The sequence below is a fragment of the Crassostrea angulata genome, chromosome 9, assembly GCF_025612915.1.
Source record: "Crassostrea angulata isolate pt1a10 chromosome 9, ASM2561291v2, whole genome shotgun sequence".
Taxonomy (NCBI): Eukaryota; Metazoa; Mollusca; class Bivalvia; order Ostreida; family Ostreidae; genus Magallana; species Magallana angulata.
Genome location: NC_069119.1, coordinates 36,111,504 through 36,139,237, shown reverse-complemented (window position 1 = coordinate 36,139,237; position 27,734 = coordinate 36,111,504). Strand labels below are relative to the sequence as shown.

Below are 27,734 nucleotides of genomic sequence, written 5' to 3'. Positions count from 1 at the left end.
TTGTAAAAGATTCATAAACTTTGGAAAATGAACAATCCTGTTCTGGGTGTCTTTGAACAGGTAAACATTATGAACAAATCATTCGTTTTAGTAATTCGTGGGGATAAAATTAATAACATACTGGATTGTATTTTTCTCTTTAAAAGATAACAGAATTTATAGAATGATTGCAATTTCATATGTTGTGATTGTAATTATATAGATATTGAAAAGTACAAGTCCTACAAACTATTCTAATAGTAATTTATGATTTCCTGATATAAAGGGTTTAGGCAGTTTGCAGTTTACATTTTGTAAACCACGAAGCGTAAACTGCTAAAATAAGTACATGTAACATGTTTTAGTATATGTTTTAAAGGCCATGGTTTTGAATTATTTTTTTAACCTAAAGATTCTACATGTACCATTAAGTTCTTAAATACTGTCTTCCAAAATAATAATATATTTCATAAATGTTTCCTAACGTCATGCCGATAAATACAACTTTTTGGTACCGGCCAGCGATAAAAAGTTAAATATTTCCTATAGAGGCCATGAAATAGCTCACAGCATCATGTTTTGTACATATTTAATACCGGATTCGTTCACAGTGTTCCAGCGGAGTTTGTAGTTTGTTTTATCCTCATAGAACATGTCGTATGCCGGCATGCATTCCCTCGCAAAATAATTCAGTGGACTATAGCATAGTTCTGTAAAATAAAAAAACCATTATTGGGGTTGAGTAGTCGTTGTAACTATTAAACGGTGACAGTCTTGATTTCTTGTAGAGCAAAGGCTCTACATAAAGATACAAAAAAATATGAAATTTATGGATTTTTTCATGATAAAATACTGTATACAGGATTATTTGCGGACAGTGCTTTTTTTGCCCTTCTACACATGAAAACAGTTTTGTCTCGTCTTAACTTTACTCAGACACACTTGTGTATTAAAGAGATAATTTGGTAGATTGGAATTCGATCAGTCTTAAATTTGCCCGCTGACAACGAAGGCGAAAGAAGATACTGTATCAGTAATAGTTTATAGCTTTACAAATCATATCTAAAAATATCAGGTAGATCTGATGGTTATTTTTGGCCGTCTAGTCCCGTTTATCAACAATACAGAGACATTTTATACAACAGAAAATAGAAAGGTAAGGAGAAAAGTAGACAAAACATTAAGGATGTCTTCTTTTCTCTAACCATGATTTTTTTCAGACCTGAAGCATGGTTCAAACAAATTTTACCATCTTCGCTAGCAAAGGGTTTATGATCCACTCTTCTTCTCGTGGAGATGGTAAGCCCTTGGCTAGCGAAGGTAACAGTTTACTCACCTGGTGTTATTCTGAGCTGACGTAACCTGGCCCCGCCCACTAAGATGCTTTGTTTGTCAATGATGAGTTTGTCTACCACCGGGTCACCATTATAGAACTTGTTGTTGTACAGGCCTTGAAGGAGGGCGTTCTCCGACCAGTTCCAAAACTGAGTTCGAGAGTCAATCTGTTGATTAACAAGTACTACTTTTAAAACAAAGTATATTGCTACTAAAAAAGATCGAGTCGATCTAAAATTAGGAAGACTCATTTATCATTTAAAATAAAGTTTGTCAATACATAAATCACCGGGAGAAATGGTCTCAAACAGAGTGTAATTTAAAGCCAAGAAATATGAGTTTTTCAAACAATTGAACACACTAGTAATGCTTTTTTTCTTTTTTAAGTCATAAAACCATGGAGGGTATACGATTAAAAACGACTAGCATGTTTACAATTTTGATAATGACTGCAAAAATAACAATTTTGTACCAAACAAAATCGAAGTACTGAAAGCCGGGCTCTTTGGGTGTGTCTTTATGCATATTGTGTGGTAAAGACTGAAATTAATTTCTCTCTCTCTCTCTCTCTCTCTCTCTCTCTCTCTCTCTCTCTCTCTCTCTCTCTCTCTCTCTCTCAAAACGTGGCTCCTTGTGTAACTATTTGGTATACATGTAACAGAAGCTTTGACTTTGACGCTGTTTGGTTTTTTGTTTACTTTTTAAGTTGTGCTATGTATAGTAACATTGGCGATTTGCCTGCATACAGCCAGGACTCTGCTTTCAGCAGAGCCCGGCTAAAAACAAACGGGAGGATCCTTAGAAAGTAGTTTCCTCCAACTGCATTTTAAAAACAAATGCATGCTTTACATTTTCTATTGTTTGTCACTTATTAAAAATTAATGTTGAGGGACATATCTTTTTTATGTTTTAACCGTCTACTTACATCAACAAACTTAACAGTATTGTTTCCAATGGCACTGGCAAAGGTTCCAGCGTTCAGTACATTTTCATAGTTCTGGAACTGCGTGAACGACCATGGGTCTCTGTTTGCGTACGCTATTGTCAGGACAATATACAGAAACACCATACAGATGGCTATTTCCTTCAGCATGGCGAACATCTGAAGTTCTTTTTGTCTGTAAATTTATAAATATGAACATTGCAATGATGATATTTTCTTAAATTGAGCATGTGCATATTTAATATAAACGAATGTAATAAGCATAAGTACTTCGTTACGGAAGGTTCAAATCGATAGTATTAACAATTAAAAGTGCAGCATTAGAATCAATACAGCCAAGAATCACCGTGAAAGTATTTTAAATAATTGGAATCAATTTACTTTTCTTGATGATCAATGTATTAAAGATAGTTGCAAATGTATTTTGTTTGATTTGATTTGATTGCATAAACAATTATTAAAATTCGTTTTTGGAAAAAAAGATACCCTATAAATTAAACAAAAATTAAGATACCATGAATTATTACAATTACAGAGCATGTACCTTTCCTCTCGAATTGTTTTCAAGAAATCAAGTTCTGGAGGCAAAGTCGCCTGGATCTTTCTCTGTTCTAACATCCGCATCTTCTGCGGGTCTTCAAGATCCTTCTCTGTCAGATGATCATGTAGATACTCCTCGTCTTTGCTGAGGTCTGGCTTAAGGTGATCATCCTCATCGTCCTGGGCTTCTGGTTTCTTGATTACCAGGGCATAGAAGATGGCAAAAATAATGACTTTGATTGGCTGGGAGAATAGGATGGATTCAAACAGCGACATGATGAACCCAATTAACCAGCTGACAGACTTGTTGAGACCAAACACACCTCCGAACTCTACCGCAAAGTAGAAAGCCACCATTACAGTTATGAAAGACAGAACATATCCGATGTATATGGACCACCAGGGCAACTTTTTTTGGCTTTTCTTTGCGTTGTCTTTTTCAAATGCGACCACCTGTACACGATGAGAGCATTCTGTCTGCGTTTTGTAAATGGATTGGTCTTTTTTAGTTATCGGATCTTGGCTCATCACAATCTTTTTCTCGTCTCCACTTGCCAGTAATCCTTCCTGCTGTTTCAATTCCAGTTCGACAAAATCAGGGTTCAGCTCCGACTTTTCTCTCATTAGACTTGTCTCAGTACCTTCTCTATCCAAAGCCTTCTGTTCGTCTGTTATCTCGTCGATTGCTTTATCGTTTGTGCTTTTGATGCTTTGCTGGTCAGAATCTTTACAAGTCTTGGCCTTATCAGCTACAATATTGGGCTTGAACTTGTTTTTCTTTTCAAGCCTTGGCCTAGCGTTGCGGAATATAAGGACAATGATAAAATTGATTGGGAAACTCATAATCCCGCTCATGATTCCGATGTAAACGCCAGTCAGAGAGAGGCTCACTGTACCCATCTTAAACTCTGTCGGGGACGGGTTGGTGTCAGTTTGATACCAGGCCAAGCTTACAACCATGGTGGTGAAAAGGAGCGTAAGACAGCACGTGAGACGTTGGACGCGCGTGAAGTTACTCCTAGCCGGCCGTTGGAAGATGGAGAACCATAGATGTCCATCTGCCAAGTTGTGTTTTGTTTTTTGCCAAAATAGGTAGTTGAAGCTTGTTAGCTCAGCCTTACCGGCAACTGGAACCATTCTGTCAATCTAAAACGTGTAATGTTTTTTATTTATTAACTACAGGGTAACCGACAATGGAAAACAAAAATATCAATAATTTTAAAACCAAGTTAAACTTTTGATCGCAAAGGCTGCATTTGATTTAATTGTAAGCAGCATTAAATATTTGTGCTATTTAGTGAATGTTGAAAATAGGAACAAATATGTGTTTGGGACGAGTAATATTTGCGATTACAAAGTTCTTGACCATCTCGCAAAATTCTCGCGCCCGAATAACTGTTTACAATAATTCATCGAGGAATTTTCCTGAACGCGAACACGAGTTAGTGTACAGTAATGTCTCTGATGCATATTGTGACCTACCATTCCGTCTTCGTCGTCCACTGACAGCCATTGCTCACATATGAAGAAATATTTGTCTCCAGTTTGAAGATCCTGAACTTGCAGGCGACTGAAATACCACGAGGGACTAGATCCCGTATTATCATGCCAGATTCTGAGGGAACATTGAAATGAACATATTCAAAAGAGTAAGTAAGTAAGAATTGAACATCATTCACTGTCTACAAAGGTTCTTAATCGTGTAAACGAATGCCTTGTTTTCATTAATGCATTGGGAACATCAACTTTCGTTAAATTTGCAAAAGGCACAATTTTGATTAAATATGCATGTAAATTGTTGGATAACCTTACTAAATATAATATTTTTATATTAATTCAATGGCAATCGCTTTTCAAAAATACAATTATAATTACGTTTCTGTATTCCATGAAAATGAATGTTTCCGCTCAACAACAAAATCAACTAAATTGGTGTTCAACTAAATATGCTTAAGCTACTGTATTTTGATACCTATCTTACCGTACGTGGGTGAGTTTTCCCAGTGACTTTGGCGTCGCCATGATGAATCCATCACAGTTGGAGCGTTGGAGCACGGGGCGTTTGTCATCAGCGAGGTATCGCGGGGGTGTCTCGGCTTTTTCTCCAGTTAATATAAAGGACACGTTTGCAGTTGTTCCTAGGAAGATAAAATATGCAATATTTATGACGTTGTTGGAGGCACTTATTATTAAGCATATGCGTATATGCATGGACGTTTGGATAGAATTATCATTATTTTTTTCCTATTTGATGTTTATTTTATACTTAAAAAAAAACCCTTACTTTATTGATTGAACTAAATCTATATACACTGTATATATCTTATTTTGGCGGCTTTATCCTTAAAACCCCTTTTTTCTATATATAGATTAATTCATTATTTTTGTCCAGATATTTCTCAACTGAAACATGGTAGTGTGAACCATACTTTGAAATAGTAAAACACTGAATCCTGGCTACGGTAAATATTGATATATCACCATATCAAAGGTGAGGATTTACCTGAGTCCTTCCGTGATCCTGTAAAGACGGTCATTTCATACAAATACTTGTCTCTAGGATCATTATCGGGCAAGGGAGATGATCCAGCCTATCAAAAGCAAAGTTTTACGATTTTGTTACAGACATAAATGTTAAAACGAGTTGGATTAGCTTTATTACTATCATTTCTCTTGAGTCTTAAAATAAGAATTAAGCTATGGAAAAATTAATTCCTTGATACTCAGGCCCGCCAACATCTGATTTATCATTGCGCGTTGCTCATTTTTATATGTTGATATATAAAATAAAAGTTCTCTGGTGCGTTTGCGAGTTGCAGATAAAAATCTAGTTAAAGGTTCGCAATTTTGATACCCAATTCTTTAAAATGCTTGATTTATAAGAGAACATAAGTGCAAACATTGCAATAATCCAGAATATATTTTATGAATTGCATATGACCGTTGAATCTAGTTAGGAGACGCTGTGGTCGCAACATGGATGATTTTAGTTTAGATATGAAGAAGAGCATTGTTTAACTTCAAATTTTTGGTTTGATGTGTCCTGAAGAACATGATGGTTTCATTTAATTTGAGCTAATAAATCTAAGAAAGACACATTTACTGCAAGGTAACTATTCAAAACGTGCTTTGAAACACTGCTTTTTCTGCATCAAGATAATAATTGTAACTTGAGAAATTAAAAAAAATGCCGTATCTTTTTGTATGAAATAAAAAGAAAAAAGAAACATCGTTCTGTCGCATCTGTTTTCGAAAATATCGGTATGAGTACAAAGTAATTAATTTTTATGGACTAGTCAAAGATAACATGTTCTTGAAGAATAGAATCTTCTTTTATTTTTGGCAAATCCATATCAATTTTTTGTTTTTTTAGACTATAAGAGTATTGTTTTTGTTCAGTTAAGTTTGAAAACTACTTAAAAGTAATTGACAAAAATACTTTGTAAATTGAGTTTGAATCATTGATATAAAATTGAGGCCATACCATGACTTTATCCAGTAGATCTCTCTTCCTGGCCCAGATCAGCATCAGTACGTACAGACACATCAGGGACACCATCGTGGCGAAAATCACGGGGTTCTCATCCAGTTTGGCGAATCCTGAGTCATTCAGGTTAATAGAGTTCATCGGAACTGCGAACCCGGCTCCAAAGGCGGTCAAATGGTTACAGAGACAATGGACCCTGTAAGGCTTGGTCAGAGGCCCCACCTTAAGGGAAGAAAAACAGTAATACTTTAAAGGTGTCGCTCACAACGTACCGTAAACATGCTCTCATTCACGTGATATAAATTTCTGCGATATTACAAAACTATCTCTGCTTGGCTTGCAGATAATCTTTTTTTTTCAATCAGTGGTTTCTTTTTTGTATGCATTTAAAGGAATTTAAGAAGATGCCTATCTTCATTGATATAAAGATGGAATTACATACATTATAATATGTTAGTGCTGTAAAGTTATTTACTAAAAAAACTGTTCTTAATTTGTCCATCAATTTTAATGCCAAAACAATTGTGTTGTTATATACAGTTCATAAAATGCATGAACGGTTAACTTGTTTCTGATAAACCTGTATCCCTGCACAAGTTCATAAATTATAAGATAATATCTAGTTTGTGGTAATCGTAACAATATTGTACATAATGCATATAAAAAAGAAAATGTATAATTATATAACATCCCTCCAATATCCGTAAACATGCATATACCACATCTTTCCAATATCCACAAATATTTTTTTAAAACCAACCAAATAAATACAAATGAAAACAGTAATGAGCAAACAAACGTATAAGGATTTTATAACTTACAAAGCATCCTTCTGTTGTCCAGATGCTCCTAGCTCTGTCTCGCCAAACACACGACGCACTATAAAAAGAAATTTTGTACACTGCTGGCATAAAGGTGCCTGGTGGCGGCCACACAATGGTTCTGCTGTCGCGGCCGTTGTTGTCCCTTTCTTTTTTGTCATCATCAGCTGTTGATGGTTAAGAATAAACTTTGAGAGCACGTGAAACAACTTAAATTAAGAAGATAAGTAGCAAGAGTGTTTCAAGCACTAACTGTTGATGCTATGTGTAAATATTGAAAACAAGTCAAGAAAACTTTACATACGAGGCAGTTACATGTAGAGCATATAGCCTGTAACCGAGAGAGACTATCTGCTTAAACATTTGTGTTCCCTGGAATATGTTTAGCTCTGAAAACTCTGTTATGCTTGAGGCATTGCAACTAAGTTGTTCTACCAGAAACAGAGTATACTAAAGACAAACGTTGAAATCATGTCAACAAATTATAAAAAAAAGAAAAGGGATATTCAACACTGTAAAACTACTGTCAAACCCAAAACAAAAAAAAATGCTAGCAACAATGGATCAATCGGCAACAGTTGTTTCTAGATAGTAAACGTCACATCATTTCAAAAACGTTATACAATACGGTAAAAGCAACGGTTGTTCCATTAGTAACTGTTGTAGCATCGGAATAAGTCTCTAATAGATTCATTTCATAATCTTTATACAAAAAGAGGTATACGTATTTTGTGATTTTGTTAATGTTTCTTAACCTTCATATATTATCCTCCATAATACTGGCTGTCATTATGTAATCTTTAAACACGTTTATTTGTTTCTTTACCTTGATGTGTTCTAAACCATTTAGGTGGTACGTGTTTGAAACCAACAAGTTTAATACAAGAAGTATCGTTAAAAAAATACCCGCATATAAAGCATTACAAAATCACATATTGAAAGAAAAAAATGGAAATAAAATTTATTGAGAATAGTTTTCTTTTTTTTTACCAGGGTTTTACAAACAATTATCAATTTAGAGTGATTGGTTTAGATTTGTTAACTGTTAGGGATTGTTTATTACGTTCCTTTGGGGTTTTTGATTTCGTTTATTACGTTCCTTTGGGGTTTTTGATTTCGTTTATTACGTTCCTTTGGGGTTTTTGATTTCGTTTATTACGTTCCTTTGGGGTTTTTGATTTCGTTTATTACGTTCCTTTGTGGTTTTTGATTTCGTTTATTACGTTCCTTTGGGGTTTTTGATTTCGTTTTGGTTAAAGGATGTTGTTTTGCGGCTGGTAGTTTTTCGTGCTTAAAATTTTAGTCTGGAATTTCGATTAAACCTTGATACATCATATATCAACAAAAATATTAGTAATTTAATAAATACCGAACAATGAAGGCATAACGCCATATGCCAAAATAAGTGTTATCTCTAGGAAAGGATTTTTATTACCATGTAAAAAAACCCAAAATGAATTACACTACGCTGATATCTTTACAAAAATTAACTTACAAACAGGAGCAAATGTTGGTGCTCCAAATTTTAGCACACTTTCCTCCAGCTGACTGATTGGCCACTTGATACCGCCATTGTTTTCATTCGAATTCCCACGTCCGTTGTTTTCTTGTTGTTCTCTTTTTCGTCTTCTCCTTCTATCGGCTGTCGTAGTTGAGTTCGGGTTGGATGATAAATCTTCTGGCATGGCATCGGCTTTAATTTGTTTGAAAGTTTTATGCTTGATGGCGATGTAGAATTCCGTGGTTTCATTCCTGTAAACAATATGTTCACAATCAAATAAAAAATGATTAACATATTATAATATGACGCTATTCCGGAACATGAACCTAGATAACAAAAATAAATAATTTTACTGAGGGCAAAGAATTATTTTAAACACTTTTATAACGGATAATAAATTATGAAATATATCTAAAATACTAGAATAAAACTTCACAACAAAATGAAAATCAACTGTATTAGTGTTATAATCAATGATTTTCATTAAAAGAAAAACAAATCGTAATATGCATATTAAAGCGTCCTTGATATAATCATGTTTTACTGTAAATATTTTTTATATAAACTAGAGGCCATACATTTGATACACACTCAATTTTAAAAATAGTTGTAATTATCATTTTTTTCTTACAGACTAAGTTCATCATTGGAGAACAAGCATGTGTTCCAATCTGGAACATCCGGGAGGTAGTTGGATCGTGGCAGGGACGTGTCGTTCTCATACGTCAGGGCGTCCATGTAATCCAGCATTGTTAAGAACTCACTGATAGTTTTCGGTAAGGTGCAGTTGTAGTCGTGGTCGGCAGGCGTTGGGGGACCGCCTTTTCTATAACAAGAAATGAGCAAGATGTATATTTATGATATCTTTCATTTCATTAAAATTACTTGTCTCTATTGTTTAGTGTTTGATATCCTGTTGTACTTTTTTTAATTTTACACTTTGAGTCAGTAATGTTTGACTTGCATAATGTTACGCATGTCAGATCGATTTGTAAGAAACATTTTCTGCAAATGATTTTTAAAGACGCTCCATGGTCACTCTCCTAAACTGGCAACGATTATGGAATCATTCAGGCAGTCTTGGTTTTAGACTAATTTTATCTCCAGGTTTTCTATGAAGCGCAACCAGTTGATAACAATGTGTTCTGGTCTGTCCATTTCGGTCTCCATAGCTGTTTTCCACTGATTTATTTGCCATTAATCATTGACTTGTTCAACTTAAAAACATGTTAATGGAGCTTAAGTAGAGATTCGATTGATAGATGATGAATCATTTTCCTGTCCCATACCTCACTACAAGACTCGATACCTTCATCGTATGGGATATTATGTGACATCCACAGCAACTAGAAGGGTATACAGTCGGTTCAAGCATATCTTTTACAACATACACCATAGCATAGCATAGCATTGAAATTTCATAGCATAGCATTGAAATCTCATAGCATAGCATTGGAATCTCATACCATAGCATACAATCTCATAGAATTACATTCGTCATATCATACCATAGCATAGCATACAACATTCTTTTAACTCGGTTTTAAATGTTTTTATTTGAAAAAATAAATGTTTACATTATAGATTTGTGGTAAACTTTGGCTTTTTTATTATTTTACTTCGAATTGTGTGGAACTCTTTTGTGTATGGATGCGTTTTTGTTCAAATCTCATAGCATATCATACCATAGCATAGCATACCATATCATTAAGGACTTAATTTCAATTTCTCATAGCATAGCATACAAATCTCATAGCATAGCATAAAAATCTCATAGCATATCATAAAAATCGCATACCATAGCAGAGCATACATCAGTAAAAGATATGCATGAAATGACTGTAGTATGGCAGGCCAAACCGTCGATCTAATATATGTAGTGTCATATATTCGTGCTGTTGATTCCAATACTGAGAAGCTCTTTGCCAATCATCTCGGACGTCAATTTTAATAAGCATTATTTAACCAATCAGGCGTGAAGTCGACAATCGATTGATTACTCTTTGACGATCGATCGCAGGACGTACACCACACCAAACTCTGACACAAAACTGCACAAAATCGAAGTCCCATTTCTTATATAATCCTATAAAACGTAGTGTTTGATTAGTGCTTAATTCTGTTTACCTTGTTTTCATTATATTTAATTTGTACTTTTGGCCTGAGAAAGGGACTGGCTGTCTTGAAAATTTGACAATTTCAATTGTTTATATCTTTCATTCATACCATATTTAAAAGTTTGAATTAAGAGGCCATTTGGCTTTAAATTTACTTAATATTTATAAAAATGTAGAGGATCTGCATAACAGAATTTTGATTATAAAAATACTACGCTATGCACTGTCTACATATGAAGTTAATTACTCTTGTTATCTGACTGGCGTGTTCGAAAAGCTTACTTTATAAAAACAAAGAATCGAGACGGCAGTTCCTCCATATAAAACGCATCAGCTCCAATCGGTATTTCACTGTTCGTCTTATTCTTATCCATTGTGGCGTTATCATCTCTAGACACTCCAGCCAGAAAATCCAGCCAATCCAGATAGTACTGGATGTCCTCTTTCTGCATGATCTGGTTGACCGTTATATGGAGGGAGCTGTTGGGCGCCACAGGAAGCATGTGAAGAACCGATCCCTCGTTCCAGTCTCTTGTCATGTTAATCACGTTTTCCACGGTGAGGTCGAAGTTTCTACGGTCCATGAAGATGTCAAAGTACTGAGGCGTGTCCTTCACGTCCACCCCGTCATTGGTGTCGTTACGAAACCGTAACGACACAACGTCACTGGTGATTTTGGTGGAGGTTGAACCACTGTCGTTTGTCCATGTGAAAGGGTTATTAGGCATTCTTAAAGCCTGTAAAAGATAAACAAAGAAATGTCAAAATTTCACATTTCCCACCACATTATTCTAAAAGACTTGCGGAAGTATAAAAATACCGCCTTCTTATAATTAAATTTCTCAGAACAAACGTCCTTTTTTCTGTGACTCATTTTGTTGTGGTTTTTTAAATTAACTAAAAATCATAAATCAGTCTTAACATATATATTCTGCAGTCTAAAAATTAAAATTGAAAAAGAGAAGGTGACAAAATCGAAATAAATTTACCTCTGTTTCCACAAACCAAGTTGTTGCATTGCCTTCCTCGCCAAAGATAGCTTGTGTCTTTGGCAGAAGAACACCGCTAAGACCTCCCACGCCAAAGTTGGGATCTAACATTCATAAGAATTGTTTATGCGAAGTAGGTAACTTAATAAATGAAGTTCGCGTACTAAATAAAAATAACTATTATTCATTGATTTATTTCATCTACAAACAGCGTTTTGCCCAAATTTGTTATCATTTCTATCAACCAAATCAGTCTAATTAGCACTTTTAACGATCCAAATGTAATTTTCAAATCTTTGACACGATAAAATAATATGCATCAAAAAAATTTCAAATATGGTGAAATTGATCATTGATTTTTAGAAAGATTGCTTTGAAATGCAGAATATTTTAATAATAAAGTACTCGATAAGGTTACTTACTGTAGTTCATGTCTTTAGTTTCTGTTTTGGCCAGTGTCAGGTTCAGTTTTGGGGATTCCACCACGGCATTCTTTTCATTAACGACTTTATATTTCCCCAACGTGTCGATGATATTGTTCAACGACTGTTCAAGCCTAAGGAAAGTTGTTTCAGCCTGAAATAATAGTTTGCATTTATGTTAACAGTGCATTATTGCAAGATGTACATGTATAATACATGTCTAATTTTCATCAAACTGTTCCATATTCACAAAATACAACCAAATGTAGAGGAGCCTGGCCTCCATTTATTTTTACAGAAAACAGTCTCTCTCTCTCTCTCTCTCTCTCTCTCTCTCTCTCTTTCTCTCCTCTTTATCTTTCTATCTTTTCTTTATCTCTCTCTCTATACATATAAACATACATTGTTTTTCTGGTTCAGTAGCTCGTCCTGTCGGGCTTTGATTTGTTCGGGAGACAGTGTGGTCATAGCCTGTGTCGTGGTGACCACGCCCCCCGCTGACGCGTCCATCATGTTAGCCAGCATCGTGCCTTCTTCTTCCGCCAGTTCAGCTGTCAGTCCAGCAGCATGCATTGTGTTTCCTACAAAAAATACATATGAAATGTTACCTACAAATTAAGAACTAAGACGTTTGCCATTGAAATATTTTTTTAAACGTTCACGTTTATTTTATTCATCTTCTACCTCTGTCCACTCGCCTATAGAACCTAATTTACAGAATGTTTATATAATATAATGTATTCTGATGAGTTGTATAACATAAAGAAATAACTTGAATTGAATTAGACTGTTCAAAATAAAAGTCAATTATATGGCCTTCAATGTACATTGAAAAATATTTTCTCCAAAAATAAGAGCAGGTGTCGATTTTAATTTGCTTTTAGGAGAGGCTAGGCAGTCAACAAGAAAGTGTTCAGATCTGTGGTTATTTACAACTATAAATTTGCTTCCAAAATTCTGTTTTATTTAGTAAAATCCAGATGCCTTTACATAAGAACGCGAGTTGTCTTTTTAGAAGGTTAGTAGCTTATTTATTTCACAGCCGCGTGCAATCATTTAAATAAGGAGTTACACCAAACAATATATATCATTTAAAGACTGTAGTCTTCTTCATGGTAACAGCAGTACTGCTCGTTTGCAGGGAAAATTGACATAGTCTGGTGACATATAACTAATGACAATTGTTTCGTTGAGATTTTTAAACTGTCCATCAAGGAAACCAGTAACAAACTATAGCAATAGCAGCTCCACATTAATCGAAAAAGGGGTATATCATATCCTGACAAAATATGAAAATAGTAGAATTGGAGTAAGCATGACTAAAATGTATTAACTTTGGTTATAATTAAGAAGAACAAAGGAGATATAGACGACGGCTTGGCTATATGGTCTTAGGAAGGAAATAGGCCCTATATTGGAAGGTTTGGCTTCATGGTCTTACCAATAACTGCTATGAGGTTGGATGTGGCATCCTCTCTATCGTCTGCCGAGAGAGAGGACTGGTTCCTTAGTTTGACAACGTAGTCCTCCATAATACTGGCTGCATCCTCCTGATTATGATACAAAAGGATTGAAAAAAGACATCTTTTTGATTAATAAATGAAGTTCTGCCTATTGCAGGTAGGTACAAATCTTTTCATAATTGATTGTTTGTCTGTCTTGCTTTTATTGCTAATAATTAGGATGGGTGTAGGAGAATTGGAAATTTAGAGCTAATTGTCCCTCTGTTTTCAAACATTTTTATTGATAAATGTCTTTTTTAACGTGCAGACACGTGACATTACCTGTGCCGTAGCGGTGAGCTCGTCTTCTTTCACTGACATTTGCGCAAGAGCGGCGGCCGTTCCTTGCATAGCTTCTACATTTGTTGGATTGATTCTCTTGAAACCATTCATTAGTGTAGCCCGAGTCTGAAGAAATATCAAAATTACTTCATAGAAAGGTAATAGAGGTTACATATTAATTTTTCACAAACCTGCTGTTTTAATATTTAAGTTCGTTTGTTACTTACATATTTATTACTTAAATGAAAGGAAACTTTAACCATCAAACAAAGCCAACACAATTGTTTTTATGTAGTAAATATGAAATTAAATACAGATTCGAGAATAAATCAAGATTTTTTGGTAAGATTTTATCTTCGATAAAAGATCCTAGTCCATTTCACTAAGGTAGTCATACATCATTCATAAGATTTATCAAGCAGAAAAAGGCAAAAAACATCTATTGCCACTTTTTACTATTTTTTTAGAACTATATTTTATTTTATTCAAACTAAATCGGGTTCGTTAAACAGCAATTATATCAGCAAACGTTTTCCACGTCTTTCAGAAAAACCATTATAATTCATCCAGAACTTTCTTTATATAAACCGACTTTCTTTCCAGTACAACCATGAACCAAGCTCAAATACACTTTGCTTTCAATTTAATATAACGTTAAAGTAAGAAATTTATTTTGAATGTTTTTGATTTGACTTTAGTAATCAACAGATAAATAACCTGATATAACAGATATAACAGATATATAACCTGGATACGATGGTCTTTTTCTGCTGCTTGCTGGGCTAACATTTCTTGTTCCATGGCCAGACGCTCTGCTTCTGTCAGATTCTGCGCAACAGCAATGGAAGCTGTAAAGTGTATTTTAAATAATTATTTTTCAAGTTATATGATGTTTAGTGTTAATATGCCAAATGCACAAGGAGAAATGGTATCTATTTTAATGGTTCTAAATGGTTTTAAATCACGTAAAACATAAAACGCGTGAATTCATTATAAGCTCGTTTGCTTCATTGTCGCAAACCAAACATTGTTGTTAGCGTTATTATTATAAGCTTAAAGTTTCATTCTACTAATATTTCCGATGAAGATGAGCTTACTAGTTGTCTCCACAATTTGAGCTGCCGACAGTGCCCCATCAGCCTCCTCATTTAGAAATTTGGCCAAAGTTAAAGACACGGGGGCTAACCTTATGTCGGCCCCAATAAGGTATTTGTCAATTTGTCCACCAGGGTTAGTCGCAATGGCGATTGTGTTCTTCACATCTGAAGGCTGTGCTGGATGAACCTTTAAACAAAATAGGAATAAAATTCAAATATATACAAACACAGTAATATTCAGATAATCAACTATCACATTACATTCAAAAATACAATAGATTTTTTATAGTAGGATTCTCGAACAGAGCTATTGTGATCACGATCAAATACAAAATACATGATACAAGTTGCAAATTCATGAATCTCAGTTTCAGTTTTAAATTTTTATTTAGAATTGAACATACAACAACTTGGCAGGATCCGTTAGCATAAGCACCACTCCTGTCATACGCTCTAGCGATCACATAAACAATGAAACTTTCTGACTCAAGACCGTCAGGGAATGGGTTTTCGAATCCTTCATTGTTGCTTTTTGCTGTAAAACAAAGGACAGAAATATTAAATTGGTATGCATATTTTTAATGTACCTAGAAACATATCATGTCTTATTTTGTTTCTCCTATTTTGTATTTTTTTGTGGGTGTGGGAATCATTTTTTGTGGATTTTGTGGCCATCTTTGATCAACGAAATTACATTCTCAACGAATTATGTTAAGGTGTCTTTAAGTCATTAGAAATACAAACTTGTCTAAAAACCACGTATCCTAGAACTGGTGGATATTGAATTATAATGATAATTGGCCGCCATGAATTTGAACCCGTTTGTAATATCAGTGACACATACTAATATTGACATTTAGGGGTTTTTCTGCTATCAATATACATTTAAATTATATACATCGAGACTAATGTGTAATTAATGATATTCATGACAGAACATTTTTAATGGATTCAATTTCTTTTTTAAGAAATGATTGTCTTACATATCATCTCTGTTACTATTCCGGCTATGAAATAAGCTACATGTTGCCGTCGATAAAATCCTTTTAATAAAACAAAATGTCGTTTCGATCAGAGGTCAGCCATTTTGTGATTATGTGTCATATTATCATCACAGTATGTAGCACTTACTTCCTTCATAAAACCACGTAATGGGTCCATTTTCGTACAACTTGTAACCAAACTTGTACAGGCGCATCTGAGACCGGTCCTCGTAGTCATAGAAACCACTGGCCGACACGGAGAAGTTCGTTACGTATGCAATTCCACTTTTGGGTGAAACTGACACAATTCCGGCCGTAGGTTTTTCATTGATTCTGAAGTTTATTTCCGAAATACCTAAATTAAAAAAAATAAAGTGGTTTTCTTTGACAATTAGCTACAAAGTATAGTTCATATTACAGTGCGATTCGCTGGTCCCTTATTCCAAGTGTACACGGAAAAGTAGGAACTATCTGATATGTGTTTAAACATAATACATACCACAGTGTGATTCGCTTATTCCCCACCACCAAGTTTGATAGAGAAGTAGGAACTATTATAATAATTTCACTTGTTTAAACATACCGCAGTTTGATTCGCTGGTCCCCCATCTCCAACTCTTGACAGAGAAGTAGTAGCTGTAGGAACTATTTGTGGTGAAGATATCTACCACCGGGTCCACCGACATGTGTGGTCCCTCGGAGCCTGTGGTGGCTTTCTGGATCCACTGGGTATCCGAGATCAACCGTCTCCTTTTAAAGTGGTCCCTCACCCCCCATGGTACACCGTAAAGTGACCACCTGAAAATAATTCAATTTTTCGTTTAAGATGGTCTGGGACACTTCGTTATTGTGACGTACTTCCTTTAGAACTAAGAAATGTTTAAGAAATGTTTTCCCAACCCTTATTACGTAACAGCGTGGCGCAATGAGTTAGAGCTTAACTACGAATCTGTAAGTCGTAAAAATCACGCAGAGGTTTACCAAAAAATTGTTAAAACATTATATTGTCAAATACTGTAAAATTTTAAAATTCTAAGACGATGAAAGTATTTTGTTTTCAATATACATGTACTGCTATCTACAATGATATACCAATAAGTGTCCCATTACACCTAAAGGATGCTATTTGATCAATATTTTGATCATCAGATCTTCAATAAAATTTTAGTTAGGATAGTTTTGGCTATAAACTACCAATTAGTAAAGAAAAAATCGAAATTTCAGTTTTAAAATGTTAACAATTTCCTATCACTTTATACACAGCTTTTCGTCTCGAGCAGATTTTTTATTGTCTTAAATTTGTTTAGATGCTTAACCCATTTTAACATAAGATATATCGTAATCAGTGACAGTAGGTGGCTACAAAGTTTAAATAATAAACATGAGAATAAGGCTAAAACGAGGCAACTGAATTTTTATATGAAACAAAGGGAATACTGTGTATAAGTTACTTATGTATTTCCTGGTGATCTTTTTTTTGTTATTTTGTGAGTATCCCTCACTTAAGTACCTCTCATTAACACCACACTGAACAAGAAACACAGTCATTATTATTTTCACAATGTCTAAGCCAAACCAAAAAATTTGCTCCAAGAAATAATAATTTTAAAAAACAAAAGACTTTTTAAAATATAATCTTATATTGCGACAACAACCCAGCTCTCCTAAAATATGAAGCAAACGGGCTTTACAGTTAAACATATTTTTACCTATAGAAGAAGAAAGCACCTCTGGTCCAGCCATCAATGGATGACTGCAGAGAATATCTGCTAGTGGGGTTCATCATTGGTCCACAATTTGTTACACACCTATAAATAACGATATATTGCTCGAAAAAAACATATATTGCTATTTTAATCATACATGACAGAACATGGCATTTAATTAACACAAGATAAGGTCTCCATGTCTTTTGGTATTAAATTTAGATATACAATTTCCAGTTCAAATATCAGACAATAAATATAGGATATCTGTGTGGTGTAATTCTATATTTGCTTGATCAAAGGAGTTAAAATGTTGAGTAATTAATCATCACCCGTTTAATCAAGAAAAACTAATAACCCTGGTAGTATACGCCACACATTTGAGTTAATAAATGAGATCCTCAAGGGCAATCTTGTTCTTAATGCCATGGATAATTTCTCAGACACTTATAATATACAGTACAACACAATCACAGCTGAAAGGCTTATCATTTCGAATTCATGATCACAGCAAAGTTGGTCTCATCACCTAATCACATAATTGTATTAAAATGTGTCGCTTTTAACTAATTTAAATCGCTTATCTTCCATTTGCTATTTACTTTAAATATCTTCTTAGATATAAAGAAGAATAGACAGCTTATAACAAATGAAAACATTGTTATAAACATGATTTCCTGTAAATATCTTATTGTATAAAAGTGGACAGCATATCTTACTTGAGGTTGATCCGCGGTGGATTACCAATGGTAATAGACAACACCAGGTCATCTTCAGCCTGCCGATTGTCTTTTCTGACTATCATTCTAATGTCTACGTAGTCATCTTCGTACATTTCTCCTGTGAAGATCTTGGCAATTCCGCCTGATGCGTTCGGTAATTTTCCTGTAAATCAAACCACAGTTTCAAGGATACGTAATTTCGTGGCCAATGATCAAATCAATACAAATTGATAGTTGAAATTGAACTTCAATGAACATTTAATTTCGCGGATCAGCTTAACAACGAAATCCACGAAAATTGGTATTCAACGAATATTGATGAAACCACAGTATACTCTGAATGTTGTGATTAAAGTACCATTGTTTCATTGTTTTTGAAATTCATCTGAATTCTACAGCGTTGATTTGAAAATATATATATATATATATATATATATATATATATATATATATATATATATATATATATATATATATATAAGAAAGTTAAATCCTACATATATGTAGTCATACAAAGATGGTCTGAATATTTCTAGCTGTAATTATGCAAACAGACTGTTTAATTTCAGATCCTTTATGCTAAATAGAGATGTATTTACACATTTAAATTGTTTTCATCCTTTTTTTAAGGGTACAGTCTGAACATGTGGTTTGTATTATTCTTACCTGGTGAATCAAGCAAATCAATCTTTGAACACCCGCGGTCAGCATCATCTTGGTATGTACAGTTGTGAGTAAAAGAAGGCAATTTAGGGTCAAAATTGTCATCAAAAGTTGGCCAGTCCTCACACAACCTTTTACAGAGCCAAATAAACTCCATGCCACTTTTGTCTTCCGGTGACGCATCTGGATCAAAAGTCTCTGCCATTCCATCAAGAATGAAAGGTAACTCGCTTCCCCACTGAGCCTGAAGAAAGTCGCCCCCTGCGATGTTGGCTATCAAAGGAGTTGGTACGATTCTCAGATGGGTGGAATCAATGGAATACATCCCAATCAGTTCGTTCATACTGACATTCAATTCAAATCTGTACAGACCATAATCTAAGATTCGAGGTTCAACGATCAGATACCTTGCGCCAATGGAGTACACATCTGCTCCTCCAAGATCAGTAATTTCAGTCTCATTTTCAAATTTTTCATTGATCTTAAAAACAGACCAGGAATAGTAGGCCACCTTCGTCGATGTACAATTGATGATGACATCAGAGTACACAGTGAGTTGTTCAGACCTCAAAACATTCCTCATTTTTGGATTGGAAGAGTCACAGTTGGGAGGCTCGCAGACGTTTGGAGCTGTGAGGTTTACATATGGCCACCAGCATGGTCCCTTTGTCACACCTGTGTTGTAAACAGTGGTCGTGTGGGACACGTAGTTCTTGCATTCTAAGGTCACTTCGTATGTTCCTTCAGACATGAACATGTTATACATCGTGACGTTGTAGTCGTCAGGATTGGCTACTTTGTCATCGTACCAAGGATCAGAGGGATGGGAAATGAACACTTTGTTCGGGTCGTTCAAGTACTTGCTCCATTCCGTAATACGCTTGCAGTAATAAGTATCCCCGAACATCAGGTAGCGATTTGGAAGAGATGTGTCGTCTTTAAAGTCAAAGAAGTAGCAAGCATCAGAACCAACAGTGCCCGGGAAAACCTGATACTCAAAAGTTGTGTTTTTAGATCGGGGATCATCGGTCGAAATTGCAATGTTGAAGCATCCTCTCTGAATTTTAACTGTGGTAGCAGCGTTGGCGTGATATCGTACAAATTTGTTCGTTGCGTTTAAAATAACATTATATGTTATATCATCGGTGTATTCATGGTAAGCATTCTGATCATAGTAGATCGAGGATAATCCAGATCCATCGCCAAAGTCCCAGTGATATGTGACATGGGATCCTCTGTCGTGTGAAGCCACAAACAGAACCTGATGTTCCAAGGCGAAGTAATTCTGGTTCGCACCTCCCCCAGCCTTTGTTATTCCCGTATCTGGGTCGTGATCGTAGACGGTTATTCGCAGGTTTACAATCCTTTCGTACAGATCGTGGAGACAGGAATAGTTGACGTTGCTTACCAAGTTCCAGATATTTACGGTGACTGAGTAGTTTCCACCTCTCAAGTAGAAATGATGAAAAGGAAAAACGATTGCTTTTACGCCACCAATGTTGTCATCGTAGAACGTTTTTGGCAGCTCCTGTGGAGGCGTTATTGTTCCATCGCCGAAATCAATGGTATAGGATGCGTTGGTAGGCCTATCTTTGCTGTTTTGAAACAACAGTTCAAAGTTTACTTTTGTGTTGTATGTTGTAGATTTTGGAGGACCAATAACATTTGCACAAACAATACATATAACTTCGAAACCGTCAACTGGAATTTGCACAATAATGGGTCCAAGAGATGAAGAGATTAGCTGGCTATTTATTGTATTGTTTCCCGATGCAACAGCATTAAACACACCGACTTTGTCAAATTTGTGTGAAATACTCATAGAGTTGAATCGATCGCAGGGTGAGACATAAGACAGAGACCCATCACCGACCGTTATCGTACACTCGGCACGAGAACCCCACGACATGCTTACGACAAGCTGGGAGTTCGTTCTGATGGCGACATAAACGGGAGAAGGCGTAAAATCGAGGTCGTAGATTGGTTCATCCACATCTAGAATCAGTGGAAAATACTCAAAGTCGACGTAGTTAGAAATGTTTACGGACACATTATATGTGCCAAAAATTGTGTAGTCGTGGTAGAAGATTATCTCAAAGAAACCATCTAATCGTGATGGGGCTGTGGCGACTACAGCAGGCGTGGTGGTGGAGTTCGTGGATTCTGTCACAATGGAACTGTTACACAAAAGCTGATAATCTTCTCTAGACATTAGCGCAGTTGTGGTAGCATTGGTACTGTTAGTAATCTCCACCCAAGACGAGTTAGAGGACTGTTGCAGAAGCTGGTACAACGCCACACAATCCAGTCCTGTTGTTGGCTCAACCGTCGGCGCCTCAGTTGTTATTACTGGAGGTTCTTCAAAAAGGTCAGTTGTAGTGGTACTGTCGTTAAAATCTACGTAGTAGCTTGCATCCGTAGCCAGAGGAACACCGCCTATGAAAGTCAATACAAATTTGACAGTTTCGACTTCTACAGGTTCGAGCCTCACCGGAGTTGTCATAAATACCTCCACATTTTTCACTGGGTACTGGACAAATACGTTATGGATGCTGGTATGATAGTCAACAGGGTTAACCACTGAGATGTTGACGCCGTAAATACCAGGCGCAAGAAAGATGTGAGAAAAACTATACCGCAATGGGTTTATCAGCAAGTCTTGGTACAGGAACTCAAGAGGAGAACCATCAGCATACATAAAACTTGTGTTAAATCGAGAACAATAGTCCATACCGATATCAAACGTCGTGTTCTCGCCGACCGGCACAAAAGGTCGATCGTTTATAATGGACAAGTTGGTTATCATAAAATCTATCCAAACACCTCTTTTGAAGGTATGAACAGGACTGACAAGATTAGTGATGTTTGCCTCAATGACATAATAGCCTGCCCAGTCATAATTTACTGTGTTGATAATGGCCACTCCACATCTAATAGCCCAGTAAAAATAAGAAGTGTTTAACATCGATCCGTTCATTACTACAGTTACTTCAGTGTGAGTGCCAGTACTGGTTATCATCGGAACGTCTCTTGCTTTACCGAAGGGAATAGGGTCAGTTTCGTTGATGAAAAAGTCCGAAATCGGGATTTGAACTGGAATGTCTAAAACAACGGTGCTGTTGCCGAGAAGGTTGTAAGCTGTAAGCGTGAACGTGTACCAGTCTGGTTCTGTGTAGATATAAGAGATATAGCCCTCGGACCCTGTTAGCAAGTAAATAATAAATCAAAGATTGTAAAATCTAGATATGGATATCCAGGGTGTATTATAAGAAATGCATAGTATAACATAAAAAACGTAATAGAGAAAGTTATATATTTTTTATGGAAAACCAAATATAGAAGAATGAATTCTTTTGTGCATGCAACTTTCGTCACAATTTACATATTACATGCACGACAAGAGTTTGTTGTGCATTTAACTTGTACATTGTAATAAAATAAGACTCGGATTTTAAATTTGATCAATATAGTATCAGAAACCCTAATGATAAAATTATTATATCACAATTCACAAATAACATGCACACATTGAATGTATACAGTGTAACGTATACGTTTATTTGAGCAATATAAATTACTGGAAAAAATTTAATTAACATTGTATACTTATTGCTTATTTTCAAATTATGAAAAGAAACAAAAACTGTTATGTACCGAAAGCTTCTGTACCATATGAATGTCCAAATATTAATTGTTCATTTTACCTGATGAGGTTCCGTTACAAGTCGATGTACAGTTGAGTTCCCCTGAGATGACGGAACAGCTGTCATTCAAGTTGTTTTCATCACAGAGAAATCCGGTGAATGGGTAGGTGTACAGGAACTCCACCCCATCCCCCGCCGATACATGGTAACTCACATTGGTACCTGGTGAATGCAGAAAGGATATTTATATTACTGCATACAGGGGTATTTTCGCTCGGTAATTTTTTCGCCCTTGTTCACTTGCAAATGATGTCGATCCGTCTTGACTTCGCCCAGACAGTTGTGAATAAAGAAAGATAGATTGAGACATAGGAATTCGCCCGGTTTTAAGTTTGTCCCCTGACAACGAGTGCAAAATGGACGAAAATAAAACGAGAGAGAATATTTTTCTGTATACAGAAATGATATATCGATCAATGTATCTGCTAATACTTTATTAATCAAAAATATCTGATGAAAGGGGAGAGTACATTTATATGAGTATTTTTTTTTTCAAAGCAGAGACGCAATTGCACCAGAGTCACTGTTGTTGCAATTTTCGATTAAGGAAGCCAAAAAATAAGTGAATCAAAAGTAGTTAAACTATTCTTAATCGAAAATGAAAGAAATCAAATAAGTGTCAATGCGAACTTGAATTGTTATCCATGTTTTAATTTTATATCATATTTTTGAAATGGATTTGCTTTTAAGAACAACTACTAATCAATATAAGTATAACAGTAGCAAATAAATCATTCTGTTAATACTTTGCTTATTTTTTTTTTTTTTGTTTAACCTGAGCATATTTAAATTTGGGATATTTTTAATTAGAAATATAAATAAATATGATATATTTTTTATCATAACCTCATCAGAACCTAAAATGTCCTAACTGGGCTCATACTCCAGCAAGCCTTATTTCAAATGAAACAAATGTATATTTCCTTAATTAAATTAACCTAGATTATACACCCTAAAAGTCATTGAAACATAAATAAAATATTTATAATTGTAGAATTCTAAACCTATTTCTCATTAATGTTTTGATTATAAAAATAGGAAGGTTGCCCTTTTTTATTAGTCGGCATGAGATCTATTTTAAGAACAAGAAAACAATAAACCATACAGTCTATACTTTTAGAACGCCTGTGGTTGCTCATCAATGTTACAGTTTAATTTATAGAAGAAAAATAGACGTCAATTCATAACAATCTGTTTAATATTACCAATCTCGATTTTGTTTGTTCTTTAACACTTCTTTCAGTATAAATTAAAATAATTTTTTTTAAGAAGTGGGATCCAAAAATGAATTTTCTATAAAAATATATATACTTATATTTTTCAATGAAAATACAACTTAAATGTATCTCCTTAGACGCAAACAAATATATGTCTTTCTAACTAAGGCGCACTTTAAGAAAAGGTTATCTTATTTTAAGACAAAGTTACAATTTACATAAGCACGCTTTAACCTTTTTTTCAAAAATGGTTGTATAATGGACATTAATGACCTTCTTTCGTATTTTCTTGTCTTGTATGTGTAATTTGCCTGCAGAACAAATTGTTAAACCTCGTATTCATTGTTGTTTATATTTTGACAACATTTCTTGTCAGGTTTGTGCAGATACAACAAATGTTTATACTTTGATCCTCAACTGTTCAAAGTGGCCGCAACCTCCCCCCCCCCCCCCCCCCCCTTATATACCTTGACTGATGTTCCAGAAGACTTTTGTATCTTCGGTGAAAACAGTGGCAATTTTCTCTGCCTCCGCGGTCAAATTCATGATGACGTCTTGTATTAGTATCACAAACTATAAAAAAAGAAAGTCAAAAATTGCTAAAAGTTAAACCAGGTCTTACATCTTTATCATCTTTAAAAAAACGATGATCCTTTTTTATAAATTGCCGATCAAAAGCTTTACATTGATATTTTACTCTTAATTTAAAGTCAAAGATTTTTTAGCTTATAAAAATTCGTGGATAACCCTTTTCTTGTAAATTATCGATAATGACCTATCGTTCATTCAGGACTAATCATTTTGTTGTTTCTTAATGCATGTTGATACATTTCTATTATTTTATATGAAATTACAAAAAAGACCAACAAATACATATTTGTGCAAATGTTTCAGCAGACTGTAAGTACGTCATATTAAGGAAGTCACAATTTACATCTTTGATTTTTAGAAGCCACGCGTGCATCGATCACTAAATTTGCTCACTTGACCAACCACGTTCAATTCAAGTATAATTTTTAACATTGCTTATTACTACAATAATAAAACTGACCGTGACTTGCACGTGGCTGACTTTGTTTTCCGCCGTCAGTGTGATGGTATAAACACCCGCCTCTGTCCACGTGTAGTTTGCCACCCTCTCTGTAGAGTGCATGACGTCACCTGTTCCGAACCTCCAGGTGTACATGACCTTAGTCCCCGGATGTGGTGGAACGTTGAGTTCTATTGAGTCATTGGTTGCTCCTGCGCATCAGAAAGTGAAAAAATTGACAATGTACTGAATAGCGCACACTTTATTTTTGTACGATATCTTCTCTGAAATTCATCGTTTAAACATCAAACCATAAAATTATCCATAAAATCAAAGCAAGAGAATAAGATATTTTACGAATGAGACGATATGGAACATGTGTTTTTAAGGTCAATTAGGAAATAATTCAATTTAAATGTCTTTGATATAAAGATTAACTTCAAAGCGAGATATTTAATTGAGAGAGTTCAAACACAACTGCACTGTTTTAACTGGACAATTGACGACAACAATAAGTAGCAAGAGGTCACCGGCTTGAGTCGGATAAATAACAAAAATGTCGCTATAATATTTATCACTTGATGGATATATGTGTTAAAACTTTCATTGTTGTTGTTGATGTATTTATGATACATGGCAATCACTTGTCTTACCTACAAAGGGTGCCTCAATGATGACCCCGCTAATGGCGACCATAAGCTCTACCTCATGGACATAACTGAGTGGAGGCTGAGTAATCGCATTGGATGCCGTGATGGTAATATTTTTGTAATTCTCCATGACGCTGCCGTAGGTGTGTCTAAATGTGGCTCCAACAGGCATTGCAAAGTACGCTTCTACGGCGTGTCTAGCGGAAAGTGTGCTCACACCTGAACCGGAAATGGTATATCCAAGAGTGTCACGATTAGACCATTCTCCGCCTACAGACCAATAAAACTCTCTGTAGTTATCAGATATGTCCAAAAGTTCGAATTCTCCGCCATCTTCTTTGATAGCTATTACGTCACCAGGGTCCATGATGTAGAGGTCGGCGTCGGGGATAGTGTAAAAGTGTCTTCCGGTTTCAGCTATGCTGAAGAGAAACTCGTGTACAAGGCCAAAAGACTGGATTGGCAGCTGCAACCAATCAGTAGCTGGCGGTTTTTCAACAACGAAACCTGTCGCCATGTTGACACACTTTGCCACAGCGAGGCTGTAGATGGTTCCAGGCCCGCACTTGGTCATCCAGTAACTCCCTCTGGGCTGGTTGTAGCAGGATTCATTGACCGATATACAGGAGTAGCTTTTGTGACAGAACGCTTGCGTTAGATCTGGTCCACATGACGGGCGGTAAATCTAGAATTAACAGGCAAAAAATATTACAAAAATTATTTAGCAGATTAACAGGTTTTAAGTTAGTTAGTTTTTTCATATGCAGTGGCATTTTAGGGGAATGGGGTGGTAAGGGGTGGTATTCACGTCTTATTTGCCATTCACTTTTTTTGCCTTGCAAAGGCAGATGTTAACTCTGCATTTAATGACAACCCCACCATCTGCTTAACATATTCACTAAATAGTCAGAATCCTCTTTAGAAAAAATTAATATACAGCAAGATGATCATATAACATTTATTTAAAGCTGCTTGGTCCGATTTTTTTGTAATTACAGTATCAAAATTTTTTCCATACAAATCATTAATCTTAGAAAGTTATGGACTTTCTCCTATTTACACCAGCAGAATCAGTCTCCTTTCAAAGTTAGAAATATTCAAAGTAAATAAAAATAATTTCTCTTTGGGCAAACGAAAAAACAAACCAAAATGCATCACGGGAATGTTTAGAAAAGGAAACCGCTTGGTTTCGTCCCCCGAATGATCGGGGTTATTCAACCCGCATGCTATGTATCGATTGTAAAGAAAGCAGACTTTGGAAATATTAGCGAACAAAACGTACACATGTTTATTTGTAATTGTCTGATCATTTCGACCTTTATTTAAAGCGATGTCAAAGTCGTAATACAACCATACCCGTCTCGTCGTCAGGGGTGAAATTTAACATGAGGCGAAATAACGCGGTACCTTTTAATGTCGTTTGTTTTGTTATCAAATTTTGTACGTATTTTTCTTCATTGAAATTTGGCATAATTGACGGGTAAAACTACTGCAATGTCTTTTATTTTACATATACTAAGCATAGCCATCGTTTAAAAGCGTGCATAAAATTTGATATAAAATCGGACCAAGCAGCTTTAAAGGAAGTGAACATGAAAAAAATAATTGTTGCTTAATAAATTATAAAAGCCTGTTGAAACGTAAAAATGAGGTCTGTTACCTATTTGTTTATTTCAATCAAGAGATTTTATCAATTTAACACTCTCAGTGAAAGGTTTATGGAGGTAATCCATTATTCCCCAGCATGCATCTGTTCTCTGACGTAGATAAGCCACATTGCTGCTGGTGACTGGGTCAATGTTGGAACTAGGCCAGTGTTTATGTACAGAGTTGATAAAAGTTACGAAGAAAAAATATGCCTTGATGTGAAGAAAAATTTTGTGTACTGTCATGAGAAGACAAGGATTTAGTACATTTCTATAAATGAACCTCAGATATCTATTTATGATTTGTACAAAAAATTAATATAGATAAATTAATTTGTGAAATATAAGACCATAACATTCCAGATGTTTGTACGGAGATGCATGTGGCAGTCAGTGTT

At 35.3% G+C, this 27,734-nt stretch overlaps 2 protein-coding genes across 2 annotated transcripts in view; both read right to left on the bottom strand.

Moving 5' to 3' along the window:
- Nucleotides 1–24,572, bottom strand: part of LOC128164122 (uncharacterized) — a 74,559-nt gene extending 49,987 nt beyond the window's left edge. The window contains exons 1-27 of the mRNA XM_052827869.1: nt 24,478–24,572; nt 22,794–22,955; nt 19,093–22,290; nt 18,424–18,589; nt 17,708–17,806; nt 16,582–16,796; nt 16,147–16,353; nt 15,420–15,550; nt 15,016–15,202; nt 14,666–14,766; nt 13,919–14,044; nt 13,576–13,684; nt 12,537–12,715; nt 12,135–12,288; nt 11,713–11,816; nt 11,006–11,460; nt 9,238–9,432; nt 8,601–8,857; nt 7,106–7,272; nt 6,282–6,506; nt 5,301–5,388; nt 4,779–4,935; nt 4,280–4,412; nt 2,802–3,943; nt 2,240–2,432; nt 1,316–1,481; nt 576–689 (exon numbers count right to left, since the gene is read on the bottom strand). Coding sequence (XP_052683829.1) covers nt 576–689; nt 1,316–1,481; nt 2,240–2,432; nt 2,802–3,943; nt 4,280–4,412; nt 4,779–4,935; nt 5,301–5,388; nt 6,282–6,506; nt 7,106–7,272; nt 8,601–8,857; nt 9,238–9,432; nt 11,006–11,460; nt 11,713–11,816; nt 12,135–12,288; nt 12,537–12,715; nt 13,576–13,684; nt 13,919–14,044; nt 14,666–14,766; nt 15,016–15,202; nt 15,420–15,550; nt 16,147–16,353; nt 16,582–16,796; nt 17,708–17,806; nt 18,424–18,589; nt 19,093–22,290; nt 22,794–22,955; nt 24,478–24,556 — 8,509 coding nt within the window. The 5' untranslated portion in view covers nt 24,557–24,572. The remainder of the gene's footprint in view (nt 1–575; nt 690–1,315; nt 1,482–2,239; nt 2,433–2,801; nt 3,944–4,279; nt 4,413–4,778; nt 4,936–5,300; nt 5,389–6,281; nt 6,507–7,105; nt 7,273–8,600; nt 8,858–9,237; nt 9,433–11,005; nt 11,461–11,712; nt 11,817–12,134; nt 12,289–12,536; nt 12,716–13,575; nt 13,685–13,918; nt 14,045–14,665; nt 14,767–15,015; nt 15,203–15,419; nt 15,551–16,146; nt 16,354–16,581; nt 16,797–17,707; nt 17,807–18,423; nt 18,590–19,092; nt 22,291–22,793; nt 22,956–24,477) is intronic.
- Nucleotides 24,573–24,628: 56 nt separating this feature from the next.
- LOC128162315 (uncharacterized) overlaps nt 24,629–27,734 on the bottom strand; it is a 28,535-nt gene continuing 25,429 nt past the window's right edge. The window contains exons 10-12 of the mRNA XM_052825466.1: nt 25,694–26,375; nt 25,062–25,252; nt 24,629–24,643 (exon numbers count right to left, since the gene is read on the bottom strand). Coding sequence (XP_052681426.1) covers nt 24,629–24,643; nt 25,062–25,252; nt 25,694–26,375 — 888 coding nt within the window. The remainder of the gene's footprint in view (nt 24,644–25,061; nt 25,253–25,693; nt 26,376–27,734) is intronic.